The sequence below is a fragment of the Oncorhynchus gorbuscha genome, linkage group LG24, assembly GCF_021184085.1.
Source record: "Oncorhynchus gorbuscha isolate QuinsamMale2020 ecotype Even-year linkage group LG24, OgorEven_v1.0, whole genome shotgun sequence".
Lineage (NCBI taxonomy): Eukaryota > Metazoa > Chordata > Actinopteri > Salmoniformes > Salmonidae > Oncorhynchus > Oncorhynchus gorbuscha.
The window spans coordinates 33,952,887-33,978,876 of NC_060196.1; the positions used below are offsets into that span (position 1 = coordinate 33,952,887).

Consider the following 25,990-nt stretch of genomic DNA (forward strand, 5'->3'; position numbering starts at 1 on the left):
CTCTCTCACGAGGAGTGAGCTTTTGAATGGTCACCCATGAGGAACACTGGGGATAAACAATGTCCATCAAAAGTGGTGTTAATAGGAAATGAAGTAGGCTTACTGGGCATTGATACTTAGTAGTCAAGTCTGGAGATGTACTACAGTAGCAATGACACAATCATAATCAAGACAGTTGTTTTCATAAACATTATGATACCCTGTGAAATCCTATTTGAGTAATATGCTAGTTGTAAAGGTGAACAGTATGACATAATTGCACAATGAAGCTGTGAGGTTTGAAAATGGTTAATTAAAAGATCACCTTTAGCAAAAAGCAGCATTCGAAGTACTGCCTGTACATTATCCGTTTTACACTGCTGCCCATTACAAAACAAAAGATGTGTTCTTATCTGGAGTGCAGAAAATTACTCATTGTTAAAAAAGTGCAAATGTCGGGCTTTTTAAGACCCACATCTGTTGGGAAGTGCTGACTTCCAAAGCCAGGACTGGGAGGGGGGACTGGAAACGATGCATAATTCAGTAGGAGGAGCCATGAGGTCAGCCCATTAAGGCAAGATAATGTGGCCAGATCCGGACTGCTGCTGGGACTGCAGTGACAAACATAGAAGGATAGTGCTTTTTTGCTAATATTCATTAGTGTGTGCTTTTCGTGTGTGTGTGTGTGTGCGCGCGTGTTAAGTGTATGCTAACATGTGCTGCAATATTTCGCTTTCTCCACTTTTAATATTCCTTGGCTGGCATAGCTAAAGTCTCCCTAAACCCCCCTTCCACCAGCAGCCTGCAGGGTTACTGGGGCCAGCTGTGAATCTGTCACTCCACAATCGTCTTTAATTTCACACCTTCTCTCCACCAGGCCTTTAATCCGACCAGGGAAAGTGGCGTAGGGAAAGTGGCGTGGTGCACAGCAGTCTACTCTCCCAGCCTCCGAGGAAGAGGGAGGATGCAACTTTCAGTACCCATATGATACGATAATGACATGGTGATGGTAGAGTAGATACGTAGATGTAGTTTTCTCTCGAAAAATGCCAAATAAAATAGAATACACCAAAAGAATATTCACATTTTTGGACCAAATATTAACAATCTTGTAAAATTGAGATTATTCTAAAAAGTAACCTACAGTCTGTTTCAAGGCTCCTCCCTCCGTGAATAGTGGGGGAATCTAGAAACCTGACCGCAACCCTCACAGACAGTTGGAGGAGATAGAAAATGGCTACACACTGACAACAGATGGATTTAAAACCTCTTCCGAGTACCCGAGGTAAATTGTGGAAGCGACCACGCAAGGATATAAAGTAATGTATGTAGCCTGTCAGAAAAGTCTTGTCGTTTATGATTTTGTTTTATCCGGGAAAATAATCTCGTGGTCTCGAGCCTGCGTGTTTACGCGCGGACTAAAGTCTCGTGTTAGAATTAATTTGGAATGGGGAACAACCAAGTTTGTATAATATCTTCCCATTTGCTGGTTCTGATTATTCTTGCACTTCTACGGGGAGCAGATGGTCAGCATGGCCTCAGTGGAATGTCCGTTCCTGAACATGGCTTTTGCCAACCTATTTCCATTCCTCTCTGTATGGATATTGCCTATAACGAGACTATCATGCCAAATTTATTAGGGCACATGAACCAAGAGGACGCTGGGCTTGAAGTGCACCAGTTCTATCTGCTTGTGAAAGTTCAATGCTCTCCTGACCTGAAGTTTTTCCTCTGCTCCATGTATGCCCCCGTTTGTATGGTGCTGGAACAAGCACTGCCTCCATGTCGCTTGCTCTGCGAGAGAGCGAGGCAGGGCTGCGAGGCACTGATGAATAAATTCGGTTTCCAGTGGCCTGACAGCCTCTCCTGTGAATCGTTCCCTGTTCACGGAGGGTGAGTTGTGCGTCAGGCAAAACGTGTCTGGTAGAAGCACTCCTATTAATCATACCTCGGATGTAACAGAATCACCTTATGGGCAGCGTAGGGCTATAAAGGGACAGTTTCGATGCCCAGTTGCATTGAGAGTACCCCCCTATTTGAACTACTGTTTTCTTGGGGAGGAGGATTGTGGTGCACCTTGTGAGCCCTCAAAACCACATGGAATGATGTACTTCAATGAGGACGAGTTGAAATTCGCCAAGATCTGGATTGGAATATGGTCTGTGTTATGCTGCGGGTCCACTCTGTTCACAGTTTTGACCTACTTGGTGGACATGCAGAGGTTCAGCTACCCAGAGCGACCAATCATTTTCCTATCGGGCTGCTACTCCATAGTATCATTAGCCTACATTGCTGGCTTCTTGTTGGGGGACAAGGTGGTATGCAACAACCGCTTTGACAGCGACGTCAAAACAGTCATCCAAGGCACCAAAAAGGAGGGCTGCACCATTTTGTTCATGATGCTCTACTTTTTCAGCATGGCCAGCTCCATCTGGTGGGTCATCCGAGGCCATCGAAGCCAACACGCAGTACTTCCACCTGTCGGCATGGGCGGTTCCCGCCATCAAGACCGTCACCATCCTGGCGGTGGGGCAGGTGGACGGAGACGTTCTGAGTGGCGTGTGCTACGTGGGCATTAACAGCGTGTATGCTCTCAGAGGCTTCATTCTGGCGCCGCTCTTCATCTACCTCTTCCTGGGGACCTCATTCCTTCTGGCCGGCTTTGTGTCGCTCTTCTGCATCCGGACCATCATGAAGCATGACGGCATCAAGACGGAGAAGCTGGAGAAGCTCATTGTGCGCATCGGCATCTTCAGCGTGCTCTACACGGTGCCCGCCACCGTCGTCATCGCGTGCTACTTCTATGAGCAGGCGTTCAGGGAACAGTGGGAGAAGAGTTGGGTGAGTCGGACGTGTAAGAACTACGTGCCGTGCCTTGGGCACCACCACCCGCAGATGTCGCCAGACTTTACCGTCTTCATGATCAAGTACCTGATGATGTTGATTGTGGGTATCACCTCTGGCTTCTGGATTTGGTCAAGTAAGACGCTGAATTTGTGGAGGAGATTTTATACGAGACTGGCGAGCAATAAACAGGGTGAGACAACAGTGTAAGACCTAATACTGTTTGTTGTCCCCTGAACACACACACGCACAAACACAGATGCATGAACTGAAGAAAAAGCTACTGTGACACACTTTAAAAAAAAAGTTCTAAATAAGCTTTTTGGGGGAGACATTTTTACATATTTGTATTTAAAATAGCCCACACATCTGATTCTAATCCATCACACTTTGATATAAAAAGAAGGAAAGCTCTTATCTAGTTCAATGAGGAGAATTAGACTGTCTGAACTTTTTCATTAATTCCATTTGTGCTCCATTGAACTTTTTCATGTCATCCCTTTAGTGGTGTTTCATGTGAACTATGGGAAGATCTCAATTGCGTACTCCTCGCATCCTCATCTCCTTCTCAAAAATGAATTGGATGAGAGCCAGTGTACACTCCCCTGTGCAATTTAGATCTTCCCTGTATTTGAGAAACAGTCATCAAGGTTCTGTTGGACTTTTGCTGTATTTTATGGGTCATAATAACCTTCTTCACAATCATTCCATAGACCACTATTTCAAACCTGGTTACAGGCCACTTCATAGTTTATTCTCGTTTCTATTGATGTATTTGTTTTACCATGTGTTTTTATGGGATGTCTGAGCATTCATTTTTCTTTCGCCATGTGTATTTTGTGTTTTGGCGATATTTTACCATTAAAGTGAATGCAGACTTCTCCAAAGAAATATAAGATTAGCGGATGAGATCAATACCCCTTTGTGTAAACAAAAGCCTGTCGCTATTGAACTACTTTGAATTTAGCACTCATTCAAAGGCCTTCTACTTACGGGGATAGATCCAAAATGATTACTTTCTGCACACACAAGCTATATGACTGGAATTGACTTTGACAATAATGGAATGCTCAGTCCAGTGCCTTTGTTTTAAGAGAGTATGGGTTGAGTTATTGTCGTTGAAGTCCAATAATCCAGCTTTCCAGCTGTCTACACAACTATCCATCCTCTTTCTAGTCACCAAGGGATTGTTTTCTGCTGACTCCAAGCACATGATTCTGCTTAAATGGGTGAAAAATGTAGTAATACCGCACAACACTTGAATGAAAAACATGCTCAACTTTAATGAGGAGTCCTCCTTAGAAATCTGTCACACTGTAGTGCATGTTGCGCATAATGTCATATTCATTATTCTATAATTAAGGAATAAGGCACGGGGGGGGGGTATATGGCTAATATACCACGGCTAAAGGCTTTTCTTTCTGGATACAGGCCTTAGCTATGGTATGTTGGCCATATAGCGCAAAACTCTTGAGGTACCTTATTGTTATTATAAACTGGTTACCAACTTACATAGAACAGTAAAAAATATATGTTTGGGTCATACCCGTGATATACGGTCTGATATACCACAGCTTTCAGCCAATCGGCATCCAGGAGCCAAACTTCCCGGGTTAGTAATACAAAACAAAGCTTGCATCTGAATTTTTTTAGAGTCACAGCTCTATAATGGATGGTATTTTGAATCTCAATGAAAAATACTGATTAATTTTATAATTTCTTTGATAGAGCTCAGTCATTGAGCTTTTGTTGCCCTAATGCACATGGAGGGTTGCGTTCATTAGGCACCAAACAGAAGAAAACGGACAAACCGGGAGGGAATATATGGACTTGTCCAATTATCCTTTGCAAAATATTCTCTGTTGCATGGCCTAATGAACACGACCATGTTGTACACTTGTTCTTGATGATTCTTCATATTATGCATTGCTTCACTCCATTTATGCATTTTTGTCAAAGGCATCAACGCTGATATTGTTCTTTCTGTTTTAGCACAGTGGTATATTTTCTTACCCAGGGATTACATTTTCTTAATCAGAGCCATTCATTTTTTTATAGCACTATGTTTGTATTGAGGTCAATGTTGTTTGTATGCCGACCAATGTTTTTATATTGCATATGACTTTCTAACACCCCTTTTCTGTCTACCAATGTGTATATTAAACAGATAATACTAGCTTACCATTATTTAAATGAAAATAAAAGCTACCTCCAATGTATTCACTATAATTGTTGTTTGGACATAATCTTCCTTTGTGGTGAGAGTTACGAACCTTTTTAGATTTCGAAGAGTTTCCGCTAAAATATTGCCAATGTGGAAGTGTGCAGTATAGTGCTTTCTCCTTTGCTGCAGATCCTGGTTGTCTTTTTAGTACTGTAGCTAGTGTAACACTAATCTATCAAATGTAAGCCAACAAAGGTAACTCAAAGCTATTAGACTTTTTGTAACCGCTGACAGTCTAGTGGATTTACTATTGGGTCGTGTTCATTAGATACTAAATGGAAGAAAATAGGCTGAAACAGGGAGGCAAAACCAAGACTTTTCATTTTATGTTGCAAAACGTTAACTGTTCGCTGTTGTGTGCCCGAATGAACACAACCCTGGTGTTACTGAACAGAAAAGTATACATTGAAAGAAGGTAATAAAGTATACGGCCTAGACCATTGGTTCCCAAACTTGGGGTGAAATTTAAATGGTGTCCCCTGAGAAAATCTGTTTATATTTTCAAACAAAATGTAAGAACTTTCTTCTCTTAAAATGAGTATAGAATACAAACGTTTAGTGTGTTGAAACAGCCTGCTGGACCTAAAATTGAGTGGATATGAAACACACAGTATTAACTAGGGTCTAGTGTCAATTTGGGGTTATGTGCAGAAAAACGTTAGGAACCCCTGGCCTACACTAAAGACCACTGTCATGCTTGTAAATACTGAGTGCAATAATGGTCTTGTATCTACACTGACTATACCAGACATTAGGGCCCCTTTTTCCATCAGAACAGCCTCAATTTGTTGGGGCATGGACTCTACAAGGTGTCAAAAGCATTCCTCAGGGATGCTGGCCCATGTTGACTTCAATGCTTCCAAAAGTTGTGTCAAGCTGACTGGACATCCTTTGGGTGGTGGACCATTCTTGATACGGGAAACTGTTGAGCGTGAAACTCTGCTGTGTTTGCAGTACTTGACACAAACCGGTGCCAAGTAAAATCATGCTTTATCCTGTCTCCTCCCTGATTGAAGTGGATTTAAAGGTGCAATATGGAGAAATTCTAATAGTTTGCCTAATTTCAGTTTGCTTGTTTTGTCACAATCGTTCTACCATCTAAATCATTGTTGCCCATGAAAGTAAGTTAGGCTAGCGAGCAAGCATTTTAGCCAGGTAGTTTAGGACAACAAAAACTAAAAGTGTGTACTCTATGACAGTCATAGACCGTTTAGGCAACATGAAAGAGGAGGATGGCATTGGCTATTCTCTACAAGTGAGTGTCTACAAGTGAGTGTTATTTTCTACTTGCAAGCAGACACAGAAATCAGTACCATGGACAGCTACATCATATTTAGCTTACGTTGATTGGACTAAGTTGTTTTTGCTGTCTTTAGTCACTGTATTGGACGAAGCATAGGGGATTAGATGATGTTGAAATGGAGCTAGAATTGAGGAGGCAGCTCCTGTTTTCTTTGCGACTTGCTAAGTGGTTCAAAATCAATAGTTGTTTAGTGGTCCGAAAATGGTGGAAGGATTCACTTGCTTCACCATGCTGTACATCATGTAACTGTTTGTTACGTACAATATGTTTTGTGGACTTCACCAGACAGATGTTGCTCTCCGGTTTTGTGATGAAACAAAGGTGTGGTTAAATTTATTCTGCCACTGTGACTTCTTATTGTCTGGGCCTTATGCCTATATACCATGGTGGCAAAGGCATATGAACTAACCGGTTATAGAGCAAACAACGCAATTATCATAACACATAGGTTGTAATATGGAATTTGTTTCCTGGCTTGGCTTACCCCGTGATTTTACACATGCACCGCTACTGCCCAAAGGATATCTGTTACAATTTGTTTTCACTTTGCATATTTAAATGAGTATTATTGCACTTTTATGTAACTTGAATGTTTTGTCTCTATTTAAAACTTCTCCCTTAAACAGCATTGACGCCAGAGACTAAACTAAGAGAGGAAATACTCTGTAAAGCTTTTTTCAGACAAATAAATCGATGAGAGATGTGTTTTCAGGTTTTGTTTACTACATGTTTTGAAACTGAAAGTTGAAGGCATTTTTGTTAACTTTTTGGTGGGTCCCGTGTGTTCTGAACAAGAAGACATATCACACGTTACATGTTTCATATAGATATGGGGATAACTAAGCATGGTTCACAGAAAGTTCCACGTACATCTTCATACTTAGAAATGTTACTGGTTGCTTCATATAGGCCTACTACTACACACCAAGCCTATGCCTATTAGCCATAACTGTTATTGTGACCATGACCTGGAGAGAACAAGGAACAGACAGTTCCTGATCAGATGTGACTTTTTTTTGAGAGCCCAGCAAAACATACATTTTTACATAACATGATGTTAGTAGATTAGGTTTGTTATAATCTTGTAGTTTATGGATTTTATTGTGTGTGTGTGTGTGTGTGTGTGTGTGTGTGTGTGTGTGTGTGTGTGTGTGTGTGTGTGTGTGTGTGTGTGTGTGTGTACATTTCCATAGATTTCCATAGATGTTTCCCATTCATTTACTACTTGTGCTACTGATGAATTAGTGCAATGTATAAGGGGTGTTTGTGTTGCCAAGGTTGGTCTATAACACTGCCACCGTACATCTAACACTCTGGAACACCAATCAGCTCTCTCTCTCTCTCTCTCTCTCTCTCTCTCTCTCTCTCTCTCTCTCTCTCTCTCTCTATGTTTGTTTACCTGAATGTGACATTCCAGGTGGCATCAATCATCCCAATTGATGTCTCCTTATGACATGTGACTTAGTATAATTACTTTTTGTCAGAAGATAATGATGTGCATTTTTGCTTAACTAGTTATGCACTTTCCTCTGTCAGATTCACAGTTATTGGTTTTGATAGCATAGAGAAACAGCACTGCAAATGATAATGTTTAATCATTTATCGACTGTGCATACTGAATGATTTCCTGTTTTCCTACTGTATCAATGCCAATGAACCATGGGATTCTTCACCAACATACCTGAGGCATCTCTCTCTCTCTCTCTCTCTCTATAACGTTGGATTGTGCTCCCTCTAGACAAGACAGCTACACACTGCTGTCTTGGACCAAAATCGGGATTTAGAATTCCCATGTCTCCATCATCTGTCAACTCCAGCATTTGAATTGACGAAATAACAGAGCGATTGTAACATACTGACCCCTACTGGGCACAGAAGACAAACATCCTAGAGAGCTAAATTGAAGTAACCATACCCACAAAAAAAGTTATATTACAGGTTAAAGGTTATTTGAATTGAATTAGGTATTGAGAATATTCCTTATGAACCAGTTGCAATCCTAACCTGAGTTATGACACATTTCAGAACACCAGGTTTGGAACGTCTTGGGGATTTTACTGTAAAAGCTTTGAAATTAGAAATGGGCACGGCTATATGAATCAAATTAGAAGCCATGCCTGTACAGCAACAACTTGGAGCCTGTTAAACACATGCTTTTGCACACATTGTTCTAAGACTTACATGATGGTGGTGATTCTGCACATTGAATCAACAAATCATGACGGATAATGCTTTACACATTACTTTTTCATGTGCAGTATGGGCCTGTGTTCAGGAATGAATAGTAGTAGTGGACAACATGATATGACCCATAATAAAGCCATGTACATGTCAGATATAGAATAACAAATAGCTGTGTCACAAGTTAATAAAAAAAGTATAATAAGATTGATTTAAATTGTCAATCTTGAATTTAAAAAATGTAAGACCACAGGAGAGGACGGCAAATAGGGGGCAGTACTTCCTGGAATACACAAACACACACACACAGAGAGGATAAAATAAAGTTACCAGGAAATATATAAGCCCCATCATTTCTATTAACAGATTATTAATAGCAGTTTCATTTTGGACGCAGCGGGTGTATTTATCTACACACAATACCCCATAATGAAAAGTGAAAACTTGATTTAGAAATGTTTGCAAATCTATTGAAATTTAAATATATTTACATAAGTATTCACACTCCTGAGTCAATACATGTTACAATCACCTTTGGCAGTGATAACAACTGTCCCAGAGCTTTGCACACCTTGATTGTATAATATTTGAAAATGTATTATTTTTAAAATTCTTGAAGCTCTGTCAAGTTGGCTGTTGATCATTGCTATTCAGCCATTTTCAAGTCATGCCATAGATTTTCAAGCTGATTTAAGTCAAACCTGTAACTAGGCCACTCAGGAATATTCAATGTCATCTTGGTAAGCATTTTAGGTTATTGCCCTGCTGAAAGGTGTATTTGTCTCCCAGTGTCTGTTGGAAAGCAGACTGAACCAGGTTTTCCTGTAGGATTTTGCCTGTGCTTAGCTCTATTCCGTTTCTCACTAGTCCTTGCTGATGACAAGCAAACCCATAACATGATGCAGCCATCACAATGCTTGAAAATATGAAGAGTGGTACTCAATGAAGAGTGGTACTCAATGATGTGTTGTGTTGGACTTGCCCCAAACATAAAGTTCATTTGTTTACCACATCTTTACCACATTTTTTGCAGTTTTACTTTAGTGCCTTATTGCAAACAGGATACATGCTTTGGAATATTTGTATTATGTACAAGCTCCTTTTTTTCACTGTCATTTACACTGAACAAAAAAATAAACGCAACAATTTCAAAGGTTTTACTGAGTTACAGATCCAAGAAGGAAATCCGTCATTAGGCCGTAATCTATGGATTTCACACGACTGAAAATACAGCTATGCATCTGTTGGCCACAGGTACCTTAAAAGAAAGGTAGGGCGTGGATCAGAAACCCAGTAAGTATCCAGTGTGACCACCATTTTCCTCATGCAGCGTGACACATCTCCTTTGCATAGAGTTGATTAGGCTGTTGATTGTGGCCTGTGGAATGTTGTCCCACACCACTTCAATGACTGTGTGAAGTTGCTGGATATTGGTGGGAACTGGAGCACTCTGTCGTACACGTCGATCCAGAGCATCCCAAACAGGGCTCAATGGGTGACATGTCTGGTGAGTATTGTGGCGGATGAATCAGAATTAGTTGGGAAACATAGATAATTAAGATGTTTTATTTGCATAATATGCTTATGTGAGATACTTGTCATTAGAATGTATCCTTTTGAACTATAGTGTTGGCAGTTGCACTTTTCCCTCAGCTAGGGCTCAGTCACTTAAACCATGTGGAGGGATGGTGTGATTAATGGGGAACCAATTACTTGTCTCCACAATGTCTGTGCGCCAGTCACTCCCTCCTTTTCCCATTGTGGGGAGGTGTATGGCAGTGTCTGGAAATATTGTATGTCCTCTCTGATGCTGCACTTATGCTGGGACAGTGTATGACCTAGAGGCTCACTCCCCTCAGTGGGCTTGTTCAGGAGTGGGGTCAAGAGGGAGTCTACTTTAGATGGGGGTATCTAGAGTTGACAATTGAATTATGCCTTGGATGAGGTAATGGTTCTGTGCTATGAAGTACCAGGAACGAGATTAGAACCTCGTCTGAGGGACTAAAATCAACTATAATTAATAGTGAATGTTATCTGGCTAAGGGATACTCCTTTCTCAAGAAAAAGTATTTCTTTGTGAACAGTTCCTAAGATCTGTGATTCGTCATGTAAGTTGAGAGGGGCGTATCTTGGCTATAAAAGATCTTTGTACATTTCTGTTGGTACTTTTCAATGGTTCATTAGAGATGGCGCATCATGGAAAGTCAATGGCTATTGCAAAGCTCTTATTAAACAATATGTAGTTTAAGTATAACTCTGACTGGTGTGTGAAGTTTGTAACTCTCCTCATTTGGTAAAGCAGAAAAATGCCACGACAGTATGCAGGCCATGGGAGAACTGGGACATTTTCAGCTTCCAGGAATTGTATACAGATCCTTGTGACATGAGGCTGTGTGCATTATCATCCTGAAAGATAAGGTGATGGCGGCGGATGAATGGCACAACAATGGGCCTCAGGATCTCGTCACGGTATCTCTGTGCATTCAAATTGCCATTGATAAAATGCAATTATATTCGTTGTTCGTAGCTTATGTCTGCCCATACCCTAATCCCACCGCCACCATGGGGAATTCTGTTCACAATGGTTGACATCCGCAAACCACTCGCACACACGCTACACTGTCTGCCATCTGCCCGGGAAAGTTGAAACCGGGATTTATCCATGAAGGGGACAATTCTCTGGCGTGCCAGTGGCCATCGAAGGTGAGCATTTGCCAATTGAAGTCGGTTACGATGCCAAACTGTAGTCACGTCAAGACCGTGGTGAGGATGAAGAGCACACAGATGAACTTCCCTGAGACAATTTCTGACAGTTAGTGCAGAAATTCTTCGGATGTGCAAACCCACAGTTTCGTCAGCTGTCCGGGTGGCTGGTCTCAGACAATCCCGGTCCATTTTAAATTCAGTCTGAAACACAATAAAATGTGGAAAAGTCAAGGGGTGTGAATACAGGCAGTGTATCTGCTGTGTCCATGCACTCAATTCATAGTATTCGCAGTAACAGTGAACTTAAAGTGACCTTGTGTGTAACCTTACAAATTTTGCCCAAGTCTGCTGTAGTGGTTTAAAGCAACATTTAACACTACTCATGTCAAATAAGGGAATGATCAATTTAATTGTGATATAATTCAGAATTTGCTTGACTAAATAGACTCCTAAACCACGTAAACAGTATATCTTCATATTTGTTACGGTTAAAGTCTGACAGTATTTCAGTCATCTGCACTATTGAACCCGGACGTGATGGCCTTTTATAGATGAACCATTGAGCTGATGTGCAATGATATTGCAATAAACATTTGATCATATTATCTCAAATTGTTCCGAGAAGAAACGCCATTTCAAGGTGTAGACATGGCAGACTTTCTCCTTGAGAAATATCTTTGCTGCCATGTGTGTTCTGAGATTTATACAGACCCTGTGTCTCTTAGTTGCCTCCACAACTTTTGTTTCGGCTGTATTTCCAAGTTCTGGGATGAAACAAAAAATAGTAACTGTCCGATCTGTAAGAGAAAATCTTCCAAAGGGTGGATGCCTAACTTTGCCCTGCAGGACCTGGCAGACTCATACACAAAGAAGGAGAAAGGGGTATACGTCATTGACTCAATGACCGATGAAGTGATCGGATCTACAGGCTGTGGGAAGGAAGAGAAGAGGGGGTCCACCAGCTCAGAGAAGGAAGAAATGAGGGCGTCCAAAGATTTACGGATGGAAGAAAAAAGGGAGCCCATAGAATCAGGTGTGGGAAAAAAGAGGGGTTCCACAGGCTCGAGGAGGGAAGAAATAAAGGGGTCCACAGATTCAAGAACTGAAGAAAAGCAAGTTTTTCCTGGCCTGGCTGGACAGGTGTTGTGCAGTAAACATGCAGAGAAGCATAAGTGGTTTTGTATGGACGAGGGGAAAGCTGTGTGTAACGTCTGTGAAAATCCAACTCAACACTCTGGACACAAGGTCATTGATATAGAAAAGGCTGTAGTTGACCTCAAGGTAAATGTGTGCATCTGTTTCAAATTTCTACATGTTACTGGTATAATTTTGACATGGTTAGATTAAGTCACATCCCCTCTAACCTCACCTGGTGTAACCTGGTGTTGCTTGCCAATGCCACCTTAGCTGGCTTTTATCAAATCAAATATAAGTTTATTGGTTGCCTACACAGATTTGCAGGTATTATGGTTGTGCAGCAAAATGGTTATATTACTAGCTCCAACAGTGCACCTGAGCAGTGTCTGAATCCAGAATATTCAAATGTGGTATGTATTGAAAATCTATCATTTGGAGAAGAAAATGGTATGTACAGTAGTAGGTATATTAGGATGAGCTACAGTACAGTGCATTATCAGAAAGTACAGTGCCTTGCGAAAGTATTCGGCCCCCTTGAACTTTGCGACCTTTTGCCACATTTCAGGCTTCAAACATAAAGATATAAAACTGTATTTTCTTGTGAAGAATCAACAACAAGTGGGACACAATCATGAAGTGGAACGACATTTATTGGATATTTCAAACTTTTTTAACAAATCAAAACGGAAAAATTGGGTGTGCAAAATTATTCAGCCCCCTTAAGCTAATACTTTGTAGCGCCACCTTTTGCTGCGATTACAGCTGTAAGTCGCTTGGGGTATGTCTCTATCAGTTTTGCACATCGAGAGACTGAAATGTTTTCCCATTCCTCCTTGCAAAACAGCTCGAGCTCAGTGAGGTTGGATGGAGAGCATTTGAACAGCAGTTTTCAGTTCTTTCCACAGATTCTCGATTGGATTCAGGTCTGGACTTTGACTTGGCCATTTTAACACCTGGATATGTTTATTTTTTACCATTCCATTGTAGATTTTGCTTTATGCTTTGGATCATTGTCTTGTTGGAAGACAAATCTCCGTCCCAGTCTCAGGTCTTTTGCAGACTCCATCAGGTTTTCTTCCAGAATGGTCCTGTATTTGGCTCCATCCATCTTCCCATCAATTTTAACCATCTTCCCTGTCCCTGCTGAAGAAAAGCAGGCCCAAACCATGATGCTGCCACCACCATGTTTGACAGTGGGGATGTTGTGTTCAGGGTGATGAGCTGTGTTGCTTTCACGCCAAACATAACATTTTGCATTGTTGCCAAAAAGTTCAATTTTGGTTTCATCTGACCAGAGCACCTTCTTCCACATGTTTGGTGTGTCTCCCAGGTGGCTTGTGGCAAACTTTAAACAACACTTTTTATGGATATCTTTAAGAAATGGCTTTCTTCTTGCCACTCTTCCATAAAGGCCAGATTAGTGCAATATACGACTGATTGTTGTCCGATGGACAGAGTCTCCCACCTCAGCTGTAGATCTCTGCAGTTCATCCAGAGTAATCATGGGCCTCTTGGCTGCATCTCTGATCAGTCTTCTCCTTCTATGAGCTGAAAGTTTAAAGGGACGGCCAGGTCTTGGTAGATTTGCAGTGGTCTGATACTCCTTCCATTTCAATATTATCACTTGCCCAGTGCTCCTTGGGATGTTTAAAGCTTGGGAAATCTTTTTGTATCCAAATCCGGCTTTAAACTTCTTCACAACAGTATCTCGGACCTGCCTGGTGTGTTCCTTGTTCTTCATGATGCTCTCTGCGCTTTTAACGGACCTCTGAGACTATCACGGTGCAGGTGCATTTATACGGAGACTTGATTACACACAGGTGGATTGTATTTATCATCATTAGTTATTTAGGTCAACATTGGATCATTCAGAGATCCTCACTGAACTTCTGTAGAGAGTTTGCTGCACTGAAAGTAAAGGGGCTGAATAATTTTGCACGCCCAATTTTTCAGTTTTCAAATTGTTAAAAAAGTTTGAAATATCCAATAAATGTCGTTCCACTTCATGATTGTGTCCCACTTGTTGTTGTTTCTTCACAAAAAAATACAGTTTTATATTTTTATGTTTGAAGCTTGAAATGTGGCAAAAGTTCGCAAAGTTCAAGGGGGCCGAATACTTTCGCAAGGCACTGTACATATAATATACTAGTAGCCTTACAACTTTTTTATTTATTATCAATGCCAATGGGGTAGTTGAGCCCGTACGGGAGTTGTAGCGATGAGACAAGATAGTGGCTACTAAAAAACAATTAGAGGTGTGACTAGGGTGGGCAATCTATGTTTTCTATTTCTTTGTTGGCCGGGTATGGTTCCCAATCAGAGGCAGCTGTCTCTCGTTGTCTCTGATTGGGGATCATACTTAGGCAGCCTTTTTCCACCTGTAGTTTGTGGGATCTTGTTTTGGTACTGTGCTGTTTAGCCCTACTAAGCTTTACGTTTCATTTGTATTTTTTTCTGTGTTTATTGAATAAAATAAGATGTATGCCTACCACTCTGCACCTTGGTCCGATCCTTCCATCGACGAGCGTAACAATATCCACAGTAAAACGAGTCCTATATCGACATAACCTGAAAGGCCGCTCAGCAAGGAAGAAGTAACTGCTCCAAACCCGCCATAAAAAATTCAGACTACGATTTGCAACTGCAAATGGGGGCAAAGATCGTACTTTTTGGAGAAATGTCCTCTGGTCTGATGAAACAAAAATAGTACTGTAAGGCCATAATGACCATCATTAAGTTTGGAGGAAAAAGGGGGATACTTGCAAGCCGAAGAACACCATCCCAAATGTGAAGCACGGGGGTGGCAGCATCATGTTTTGGGGGTGCTTTGCAGCAGGAGGGTCTGGTGCTCTTCACAAAATAGATGGCATCATGAGGAGGGAAAATGATGTGGATATATTGAAGCAACATCTCAAGACATCAGTCTGGAATTTAAAGCTTGGTGGCAAATGGGTCTTCCAAATGGACAATGACCCCAAGCATACTTCCAAAGTTGTATCAAAATGAACAACAAAGTCAAGGTATTGGAGTGGCCATCACAGAAAAACTGACCTCAATCCTATAGAAAATTTGTGAGCAGAACTGAACAAAAGTGTATGAGCAAGGAGGCCTACAAACCTGACTCAGTTACACCAGCTCTGTCAGGAGGAATGGGCCAAAATTCACCCAATTTATTGTGGGAAGCTTGTGGAAGGCTACCCAAAACGTTTGACACAAGTTAAACAATTTAAAGGCAATGCTACCAAATACTAATTGAGTGTATGTACATTTCAACAATTGGGTTGAACATGGGTGATTGTGGAAGCCAGGTCATCTGATGCAGCACTCCACTTTTTTACAAGGATTAAATGTCAGGGATTGTAAAAACTGAGTTAATGTATTTGTCTAAAGGTGCATGGAAACTTCCGACTTCAACTGCAGATGCACTTGTTTTGAGATCCACGTGTGCACATTTGTTCATATCCTTTGCTAGTTAGTGAGTTATTAACCCAGTTATAGATCATTTGTTGTCAGCACTGGGGGAGTGACTGCTTCCTACAAGAGCACAAAATGTGTACATTTCTAGACATCTTTGAAAAGGGAGTCAAGCAAAGAACTTTGGGGGGCAGTGTTGTATTTTGAGACAGGCTTGAATAAGCTAAGTAGCCAATGGGCATGATTTGTCTGATTCTCTGTAATAATGGTACAGTGTGGATTTTATTTTGTAAAGTGGTTTCTTGCATCAAACAACACCTCCTTGTCTGAAGGACAAGTGGATTATTAGGTTAATGTCAAGCCCAGCATGTTTTTTTTGAAAAGTCTCGTGGAATGTAGGCCTACATTGAACACCACACATTGGCTGCTACTGTAGGCTGAATGACAGAACAGCTATTTCCATGTTGAAATGTTATGGGATGCATTTACTCCATTGTTTTTTATGGTAGGCCTACTTATGACCAAATAGCCACAATGGCCTACTTTACCACTGAAACGGCAACTTAAAGCGGGTACAGCCTCAGTGTTCACAGTAAACCTGTGCTGGAAGTTGCACAGAATTTTCGCAACCTTATATTTTGCACTCAGCAGCCTTGAAATGTGTTCAGTGCCTACATTTTTTTTGAGGAACCATTGCAGCTAAGCACAGGAAAAGTCCTTGCCATACATTTAGCAAATTCATAATATATACGTTTTTCAAATTCTTAACATATAATACGGATTGTAATTCGTAACATATCATACGAAATGGGTGATCCATTTCACATCCACGAATAAATACATACCATATGAAACAGAACATATACTAAATGGAGTGTCCTGGATTTACCTACAGAATAATATGAAATACTCAGACCAGGTTGGGCTATATTAACAACCTGTACAATGTCACACAGGAAAAGCTGAAGCTGTACATGAAGCCTATGCAGGACAATCTGAAGAAATGTACTGAGACTGAGAGAAAATACAAGCATATTGTTCAACACACAAAGGTAAGTGTATTGGCAATGGAAGCAACAAAATAAAATACAAATATAGAATTTTATCTGAATTAAATTGAACAGGCTTTTTTACTTTATACTTTTTTAATTGGTTAATTTGTGTTTTCTATTAATTGTTCTGAAATGTTCTAACTATTCTTCAATTTTTCTACCTTTCTAACAAAATCACGACATCATTAGCCCCAAACGGTTATTTTTGCTAATTAAGATGTTTCATTGTCATAGACACAGTTGGTGGACACTGAGAGGCAGATAAAGGAGGCTTTTGAGAAGCTTCACCAGTTTCTGAGAGATGAAGAGAAGGTCAGACTAGGTGAGCTGAGGAAGGAAGAGCAGCAGAAGAGAGATACTATGACCACAGAAATGAAGATCATTCACGACCAAATCTCATCTCTTACAACGGGTATCACTGCTTTGGAACATGACTTAAAGAAGCAGGATTTGCGCTTTCTGAAGGTATGAAACACAGTAATCCCAAAACTAGACTGCAAACATTGCATGTTGCATCTGTTAGTTAGGATAACGGACATGCAATGCTAGCGGTTTAGCTTGAGGGTACGGATTAGATCATTTTACAGTATCACCACCACAATATTGCAGTGCAATCAATGTGATTGTGAGTGACGTATACTCCCCAAGGTGCTGTTGCTGATAAGAATAAAGAGACATTACTGCAGCTTTTGGGAAGGTATCCATTATGGTGATGGCTTTGATTCCTTGTCTAAGGTTTAATCGGTTGTTTTCTGCCCAGGATATTCCAATGTGTTCTTGACTATATTCTAGCATAATATGATTAACATTCAGTTTTTCTCTGTCTTATCATTTCTAGAGCTACAAAAACATCCAAATGAGGTACGTCCAATATATTTTCTTTCTCAATATTATACGATATCTGCTTGTTACTGATATAGAGAAATTACTCCTCTTACACATACACGATATGGCCTAAAAATCACATCTCAATATTTGAATGGATGGTGTTCATGGATTGCTGGAAGATCCTTGGTGTCAAACTCAACCCCAGTATAATTGTACTGGAACACACCAATGTGCATCATCAATGCATGCAATGATCAAGCAGAACTATGGAATCAAGCTGCCATATTGGATTAGCAATAAATCAAAGCATACTCTTAATTGATGTGCTACTCCTAACTTGACCAAGTAGCTCAATGACTTGGTTTGAAGCATCTCAGATTGTTTGGGCATTAATTTAAAACATTTTGATATCAGGTTAATTGATTTCCAGTTTTAGCGGTTAGGAGGACACATTCCTTGTCCATAGACTCCTTACAAGCTAAGGAGAACACTCACCCATTATTATGATTTACAGTTGTAGGGCCCAGCTGCAGTGCACACCACAAGATCCTAAAATATTATCGGGAGTGCTCATAGATGTGGCCAAACACCTGGGTAACCTCAAGTTCGGAGTCTGGGAGAAGATGCTGGTGATTGCTAACCACAGTGAGTAACAGTTAAAAGAGAATATGTTTGTGATTAATATGTATTGTAGATGATAGAGTAGGTTTAACATAACATTTTATGTTATGTTTGTCTTTATAGTCAGTTTTCATGATGTAGCTATACCAAAGAAAAGGTATACACTGTATAGAACTAACAGAGTATCTCCTTATCTTCAAGCTCCTGTGATTATGGACCCCAACACAGCTCCCAGCTTTCTAACTTTGTCTGATGATCTGACCAGTGTGCGAAACTCAGGCACGCAGCAGATGCTGCCAGATAATCCAGAGCGATGCACGTTTAACGCAAAAATTTTGGGTTCTGAAGGGTTCACCTCAGGAAAGCACAGCTGGGAGGTGGAGGTGAGGAACCACCCCAGCTGGAATTTGGGTGTGGCAAAAGATTCAATCAACAGAAAAGATAGGACATTCGCAAATCCTAAATATGGAATCTGGGCAATAGGTTTAGAAAACAGTGAATATACAGATCCAGAGGCTAGGCTTCTTGCTCTGAAGAGGAGACCCCAAAGGGTTATGGTGCAACTAGATTACAGCGGAGGGGAATTGTCCTTCTATGACCCCCGTGACATGTCAAAAATCTACACTCACAAAGACACATTTAATGAGAGACTCTTCCCATACTTCTCTATTGGAAAATGTAAAGATGCCAGTGAACCTGGATTCATCCAGATCTGCCCCTCAAAGGTGTCTCTAAAAGTGGTGTCATCGTAAATTTAACAAGGAATTTTTCATAGATAAAGGCATCATAGAAAGCCTTTATAGTGGGATTTGGTACGTCATTCCTCGTAAAGACTGAATAGAAATGTTCATGAAAGGTAGTGTTTCATATTTAGTAGAAATTCAACAAATACATAATTTAGAGTCATTGCGGTATATATCATGAACATGTGGATATTCAAATATACAGAATTGGTGTCATATTAGTATGCTAATTCAACTTGAATGACAATCTAATCTACTTTAATGACAATCAAAGGGCATGTTATAAAACCCTTAAATCAATTATTAAAATGTAATAATTAAATTGCTGTGGGTAATGATTGCCTCTTGTACCCAGCTCAGCTTTTAGCTGTAAAGCTTTTGACACGTAGCGGTAAAGTTATTGTAACCTTTTCTTGATCCAATTCTTCCTTGTGTTCTCAGAAAGGAGGATGTATACGTAATGAAATAGTAACACATTTATGAAAGCAAGCATAATAAAGCTTTGGGTTGACATAATCTGACTTGAGTTATTGTAGTACCGGATTCTAACACCAGGGGGGGCCTGTTCATCATTGGAATAAAAATGGTCCTATTCTATGAATTAGATTTGCTCACCTGCGTCCTCTCGCCTCCTTTTGAAAAAGGTCCAAATGAATCGAAGAGTCTGCGAGGAGAGTGAACGTGGATGGAAATCTGATTGCTTGAAAACGAGACAGTCCTTCTCAACTCGCAAGTCATTAGGCAAATTACGTTTAAAGGGGGTGGAACCCAAAATAAATGTGTAAAGTGATAAAAACAAATGAAGTTAATTTTTTAGATAAAACAATAAAGTTCCTTTTTTTTAAACGTGTGCATATTTTTCTCCTCTGACAAAACTGTTAAAAACGTCTGCATACAAGTGTATAGTGTTGGATTCAACATTTTGAACATTGAGCCATTAAAGACATGATAGATCAGACGCATAGTATATTAAGGGGTGAAAGAGCCTAGGTCTCTGTAGAAAGACAGATAGCTGTGGAATGTGTTGGGAGACAAGAAGAGAGCGATGTGCTGATACAGGGGAGACAGATGGACCTCTGTGGATTAGATGAAGGATGGGTTAAGGTCAGGAGGTGAGGACAGATTCTCTTAAGGAAGTAATAAATGTTTGTTATCCTGTTACCCTCTTTATTATCTTCCTGTAGAGCCATAAAATGTAAGGATTGGAGAGAAGGAGGAGTGGAGTGTCTTAAGTGGGATATAAATATCTGGATGTGACAAATGTTGTGTTTTCTGATTACAGCTATCCAGAACTTTTAGGAATAATTAAACTTGGTTAAAGCTTCTCTAGTGTCCACGAGTTATTTACTCTGAAAAATAAGAACCTAACAATAGTCAATGAAAGTTGGCTATGGTGCTGGAGAGTAACTTTTACATTACTACATTCCTAATGAAAATAATAAACTTTTTCCTCAGTACATTTTCCCTGACACCCAAAAGTACTCGTTACATTTTGAATGATTAGCAGGACAGGAAAATTGTCAAAGTTACGCACTTAACATGAGGTCATCCCTACTGCCTCTGATCTGGCAGACTCTAAACACAAATGCTTAATTTGAAAATGATATCCGAGTGTTAGTCTGCCACTGGCTATCCGTAAATGTAAAAAACAAGAAAATGGTGCCGTCTGGTTTGTTTATTAAGGAATTTTAAATGATGTATACTTTCACTTTTAATACTTATGTATATTTTTGCAATTACATTTACTTTTGATACTTAAGTATATTTAAAACCAAATAATTGAAGACTTTTACTCAAGTAGTTATTTATTGGTTGACTTTCAATTTTACTCAAGTCATTATCTATTAAGGTATCTTTACTTTTATTGAAGTATGACAATTGGGTACTTTTTCCACCTACCAACAAATTGAAACACTCCTCGAACACTTATTGGTTTTACCGAAACAATCATCTCCCTCTTTCATTCTCTTGTGTTAGCAGAATGCCATCCATTCCTCAGTTCAATGAAAATTGCACTGTAGCCTTTCACTGTAGAATATGGATAAAGTTATATTGAATACCATTAATTGCAGGTAGCCTCTCTCTGCAGGTTTTCAGATAAACACACTCAATTCAAGATATAGAACTTTCAAAATACAGAAAATGACATTTTAAATCCATAAGGTTAATTAAGGTTAACGGTCATTTTATTACAGTTTATTGGCATATATTTGCATCAAACAGAGAACATACATAACTATTACTTATAGTAAACCGAATGCATCATATTTTGTGATGCAATTCAAACAACCTTGATTTTTCACATATTCATTCATTCAGGCAGATCCAGTGCATTCAGAAAGAATTCAGACACATTGACTTGTTCCACATTTTGTTACGTTACAGCCTTATTATAAAATGGATTCAATAGTCCCCCCCCGCACTAATCTACACACAATACCCCATAAAGACAAAGGAGCAACATGTTTTTAGACATTTTGAAATATGAAATATCACATTTTCTAAGTATTCAGACCCTTTACTTTGTTAAAGCACCTTTGGCAGCAATTACAGCCTTGAGTCTTCTTGGGTATGATGGTACAAGTTTGGCACACCTGTATTTGGGGAATTTCTCCCATTCATCTCCGCAGATCCTCAAGCTCTGTCAGGTTAGATGAGGAGCATCACTGCACAGCTATTTTCAGGTCTCTCCAGAGATGTTCGATCAGGATCAAGTCCGGGCTCTGGCTGGGCCACTCAAGGACATTGAGACTTGTCCCAAAGCCACTCCTGTATTGTCCTGTTGGAAGGTGAACCTTCGCCCCAGTCTGAGGTTCTGAGCGCTCCGGAGCAGGTACTCATTAAGGATCTCTGTACTTTGCCCCATTCATCATTCCCTTGATCCTGACCATTCTCCCAGTCCCCGCCATTGAAAAGCATCCCCACAGCATGATGCTGCCACCACCATGCTTCATCAAAGGGATGGTGCCAGGTTTCCTCCAGACGTGATGCTTGGCATTCAAGTCAAAGAGTTCAATCTTGGTTTAATCAGACCAGAGAATCTTGTTTCTCATGGTTTGAGAGTCTTTAGTAGCCTTTTGGCAAGCTTCTAGCAGGCTGTCATGTGCATTTTATTGAGGAGTGGCTTCTGTCTGGCCATTCTACCATAACTGCCTGATTGGTGGAGAGCTGCAGAGATGGTTGTCCTTCTGGAAGGTTCTCCAATCTCCGCAGAAGAACTCTGGAGCTCTTTCAGAGTGACCATTGGGTTCTTGGTAACCTACCTGACCAAGTCCCTTCTCCCCAAATTGCTCTAGGAAGACTCTTGGTGGTTCGAAACTTCTTCCATTTAAGAATGATGGTGGTTAATGTGTTCTTGGGGCCCTTCAATTCTGCAGAAATGTCTTGGTACCCTTCCCCAGATCTGTGCCTCGACACAATACTGTCTCGGAGGTCTACGGACAATTCCTCCGACCTCAAGGCTTGGTTTATGCTCTGACATGCACTGTCAACTGTGGGACCTTATATAGACAGGTGTGTGCCTTTCCAAATCATATCCAATCAATTGAATTTCCACAGGTGAACTCCAATCAAGTTGTAGTAACATCTCATGGATGATCAATGGAAACAAGATGCCCCTGAGCTCAATTTCAAGTCTCATAGTAAAGGGTCTGAATACTTATGTCAATCATTTGTAATACAACTAAAAACCTGTTTTGCGTTGTCATTATTGGCTATTGTGTGTAGATCGATGAGGATTTGTATTCATTTAATCAATTTTAGAATAAGGCTGTAACGTAACAAAATGTGTAAAAAGTCTAGGAGTCTGAACACTTTCCGAATGCACAGTAAGCTAGGAAGAAAGGAGTTTGGCTGATTTCTCATCAGACAGCTCATCTGGCAAAAAAGAAGTTTGAGAATCTGTCAGTGAAAACAGTGTACTGATGCCTCTTGGTAGTTTACAGTTCTGTAAAACCATTGGTAAGTTCAATAAGGTGCCTCAGAATCAATCATGAGAAATACATTGACACAGTATTACAATACACAGTTTGTTAGCTTACGTAAAAATCTAAATCATAGTTCAAATATAATGACACTACTTTACATACTCTTTTTGGTTCAAATTAAAATAAATGTTTCCTGATACTGACATGATTCTCTTTATCATTGACTTGTTTTTACCTACCGTATGTATACCTTGCTTATTATAGCTATGCACAATCAAATCCTATAGTTTAGGAGGAGGACAGTGATATGTAGAGGTTATGCTTCAGGCAGCAATGAAAAAATCTAGTGCAAAAAAATGTCTGATTCATTCTAAGCATAACCCAAATGTCGATACAACTCATTCCTCTGTCGAGAGAGCCAGTCTTTCCAACTTGGCGTCGAAACGTTTTCGGCTAGAGTCCAGAATGTTGATGCCGTTCTTTTCAAAGTCAAACCGGAGTTTATGCAGCTCCTCCAGTCGCCCTGTGATGTTCTGCGTGCTGTACTCCAGGACTTTAGGTTTCTCCAGTATCTGCCTCATAGTGATCCCTCCCTTTAATAGACAGTCCAGTTTTGAACTCAGCGTATCCGACCCGATGAACAGCACAGTGGGGTAGCAGACGATCAGTTTCTTGACGTCGACTTTCCGACAGCCGAGAGACGCCAGCTTCTCCTGAAGCATCTTGAGGTTTCTCTTCAGGTACTCGTTAGAGAGGTCCAGGATTTCTGCCCCAGCACCCTGCAGCAGAGCTAGCAGCTCCGGATCACTCATCTTGAAAGTCACCTTGAGGAAGTCAATGTTTGCCTTCACCCTCTTGGTGCTGCGGATGAGGATATAGAGGTTTCGGGAAATCACTATCTTGGCGAACTGCCCAGGGTCTTCTCCACCAACTCGGCGCACACATCTTCCAGGAACTCCACCATCTGACGGTTGAGCTCGACACTGTTGGAGAAGGTCCGTGGCGCCGTGGTCAGCAGGCGGTGGAGGTCCTTGGCGTTGAGGCCCAGCGAGCCCAGGAACACGATGTTCTTCTCCAGGTTGTCGTTGTCGCTCGAACGGAAGAAGGACTCGGGCGAGCGGTCCAGAATGCTGACGATTTCGCTGTCGCTCTTGAAGACACTCCGCCACATCGCCCAGCGTTGCTCTAAGTGCTTTCCCGAGCGAGTGATGGCTCGTGGGTACCGGGAGATGATGCCGGCCACCACTTTGCGGCTGGCGCCTTTGCCATGGAGAAAGTGAGCCAGACCTTGCTCATTGGTGATGATCTTGCGAAGCACTCCCGGTTGGCGCTGGCGCACCATTTTCACGTCCACCCCCATGAAGGTCAAGCTCTCCAGCAAGGACTCATTCTCAGGCCCCACTGAAGGCTTTGAGTCGCTGAGGGGTGCAGTGACGGTGCAAAGCCCCCTGGGAAGACCGACAGATGTCTGCTGGGCGGGAGATAAGACAAAGCGGCGAAAAGCTGGTACAAGGGTTCTGTGAAGGCCTAGCAGACCCTGGACTCCTGGCATTAATGTCATATTCAACACTGTTGAAACATGACATCAGACCTAGAAGATAAAAATACAAGATAATATTATGAATAAATTCTACCTCCAGTGAAATTATAGTAGACATTTAAAGTCTACTGAAATCATTAATGATACTGATCAAAGTCCAGCTACTTTGTGCATTCTCGAAGCAGGACGAGATATTATAAAAAAAGGTTTCTCCAAACAACTGTGCAGAGAATAGTCATTTTATAGGCCCTCAGTTTGTGCACCATTCAGCAGCACTGCAGTAGCTTCTAGCTATAATTAATACCAGTCCCACATATACAAGCTATCAGTGTTAACAATCTATTGTAAGTGTTTCATGGAGATAAGTAGCTAGTTATAACAGCCTAGCTAGCTAAATGTAAGCAAGTATTTAGCCTGCATGCTAGCTGACGTTGCTGGGAATTAGCTTGCAAAAAACGGAGCTAAATACAATTATATTTCAACTTACTCGGTCGATTGTCTATAAGCTTGATCCATATGCATTGGAGGGGACAAACATCTAATGGAACTTCATTACCAAACGTAGGCAGAGAGGAGGTAAATCTACAACAGACCCACGTTTGGAACGTTTGTTTAATTTATGTTCTATTAGATTATTTTTCTCAATTTCCCCCTAAATAACGACCAACCCTACGGACAATCGGCAATGTTTAAATTGAATGTTCCTTAACTTCTTTAAGTTAAGTTTTTTTGTAAGCTAATTCCAACGATAAAGTGTGTAAATACTAAGCGCTGCTAAAAGCAGTTACTTACGTTAGTCATTAGCTACTGTAAATTATGCACTACTGATCCTTAAGAATTTATGCAATACCAACCGGACATATTTAGTCTACTCTCCCATTGACAGTGCACGCTTTGTGCCACATTGAAAATGCTTTTAAATACATGAATTTGCTTGTGTACTATTACTAACATTAGCTAGCTACCTAAACAAATCCTTATTGAAAGTCAGCTATTTGTCTTAATAACTGCTCACCCTTCTTTTGTTTGGTTTCTCCTCTACCACACACTGCATACCGTTTCCCAATGACCAACAAACGAGGAACAAGCAGGTAGTTTGTTTACATTCATTTCCGGTCAAGCCTTTAGCGCTCTCTATCTGCGGGGGTGGACGTGCAGTTTGTAATTCCATGCAATATATAGCAATATATAGCAATAAGCTAGAGGGCGCCAGAAGTCCTTGGATGGCGACATTCAATTTCTGTAAGAGGTGTAAACATAAATAAACATAATATTTGTTATTCCTGCCTCCTGTAATTCTGCATTTGCTATCATATTTATATAATTGGCTTTCTTTACCATATGACAGAGTTATATAGGCATAACGTTATGCTACTGTAGTCAAAGTGTAGTCAAATTTGTTATACGCCACTGAAAGGGCTTTGGCCAGGGTAGGCCGTCATTGTAAATAAGAATTTGTTCTTAACTGATTTACCTAGTTAAATAAGGTTAA

General features: G+C 40.6%; 2 protein-coding genes and 1 pseudogene across 2 annotated transcripts; 2 read left to right on the forward strand and 1 right to left on the reverse strand.

Moving 5' to 3' along the window:
- The first annotated feature begins 1,039 nt into the window (after positions 1-1,039).
- On the forward strand, positions 1,040-19,817 carry LOC124012638 (zinc-binding protein A33-like). Its single transcript, XM_046326479.1, has 6 exons — positions 1,040-1,264; positions 16,745-16,840; positions 17,075-17,305; positions 17,679-17,701; positions 18,183-18,313; positions 18,491-19,817. The coding sequence occupies exons 2-6, from the start codon at positions 16,763-16,765 to the stop codon at positions 19,039-19,041; spliced, it is 1,014 nt and encodes a 337-aa protein (XP_046182435.1). The 5' UTR covers positions 1,040-1,264; positions 16,745-16,762; the 3' UTR covers positions 19,042-19,817.
- On the forward strand, positions 1,166-5,265 carry LOC124012634 (annotated as a pseudogene).
- A 2,917-nt stretch (positions 19,818-22,734) lies between the features above and the next one.
- On the reverse strand, positions 22,735-25,637 carry LOC124012637 (transcription termination factor 1, mitochondrial-like). Its single transcript, XM_046326477.1, is given in 3 exon segments — positions 22,735-23,889; positions 23,892-24,549; positions 25,514-25,637. Coding segments are annotated over 2 exon segments (1,161 nt in total). The 5' UTR covers positions 24,520-24,549; positions 25,514-25,637; the 3' UTR covers positions 22,735-23,356.
- Positions 25,638-25,990: the final 353 nt, after the last annotated feature.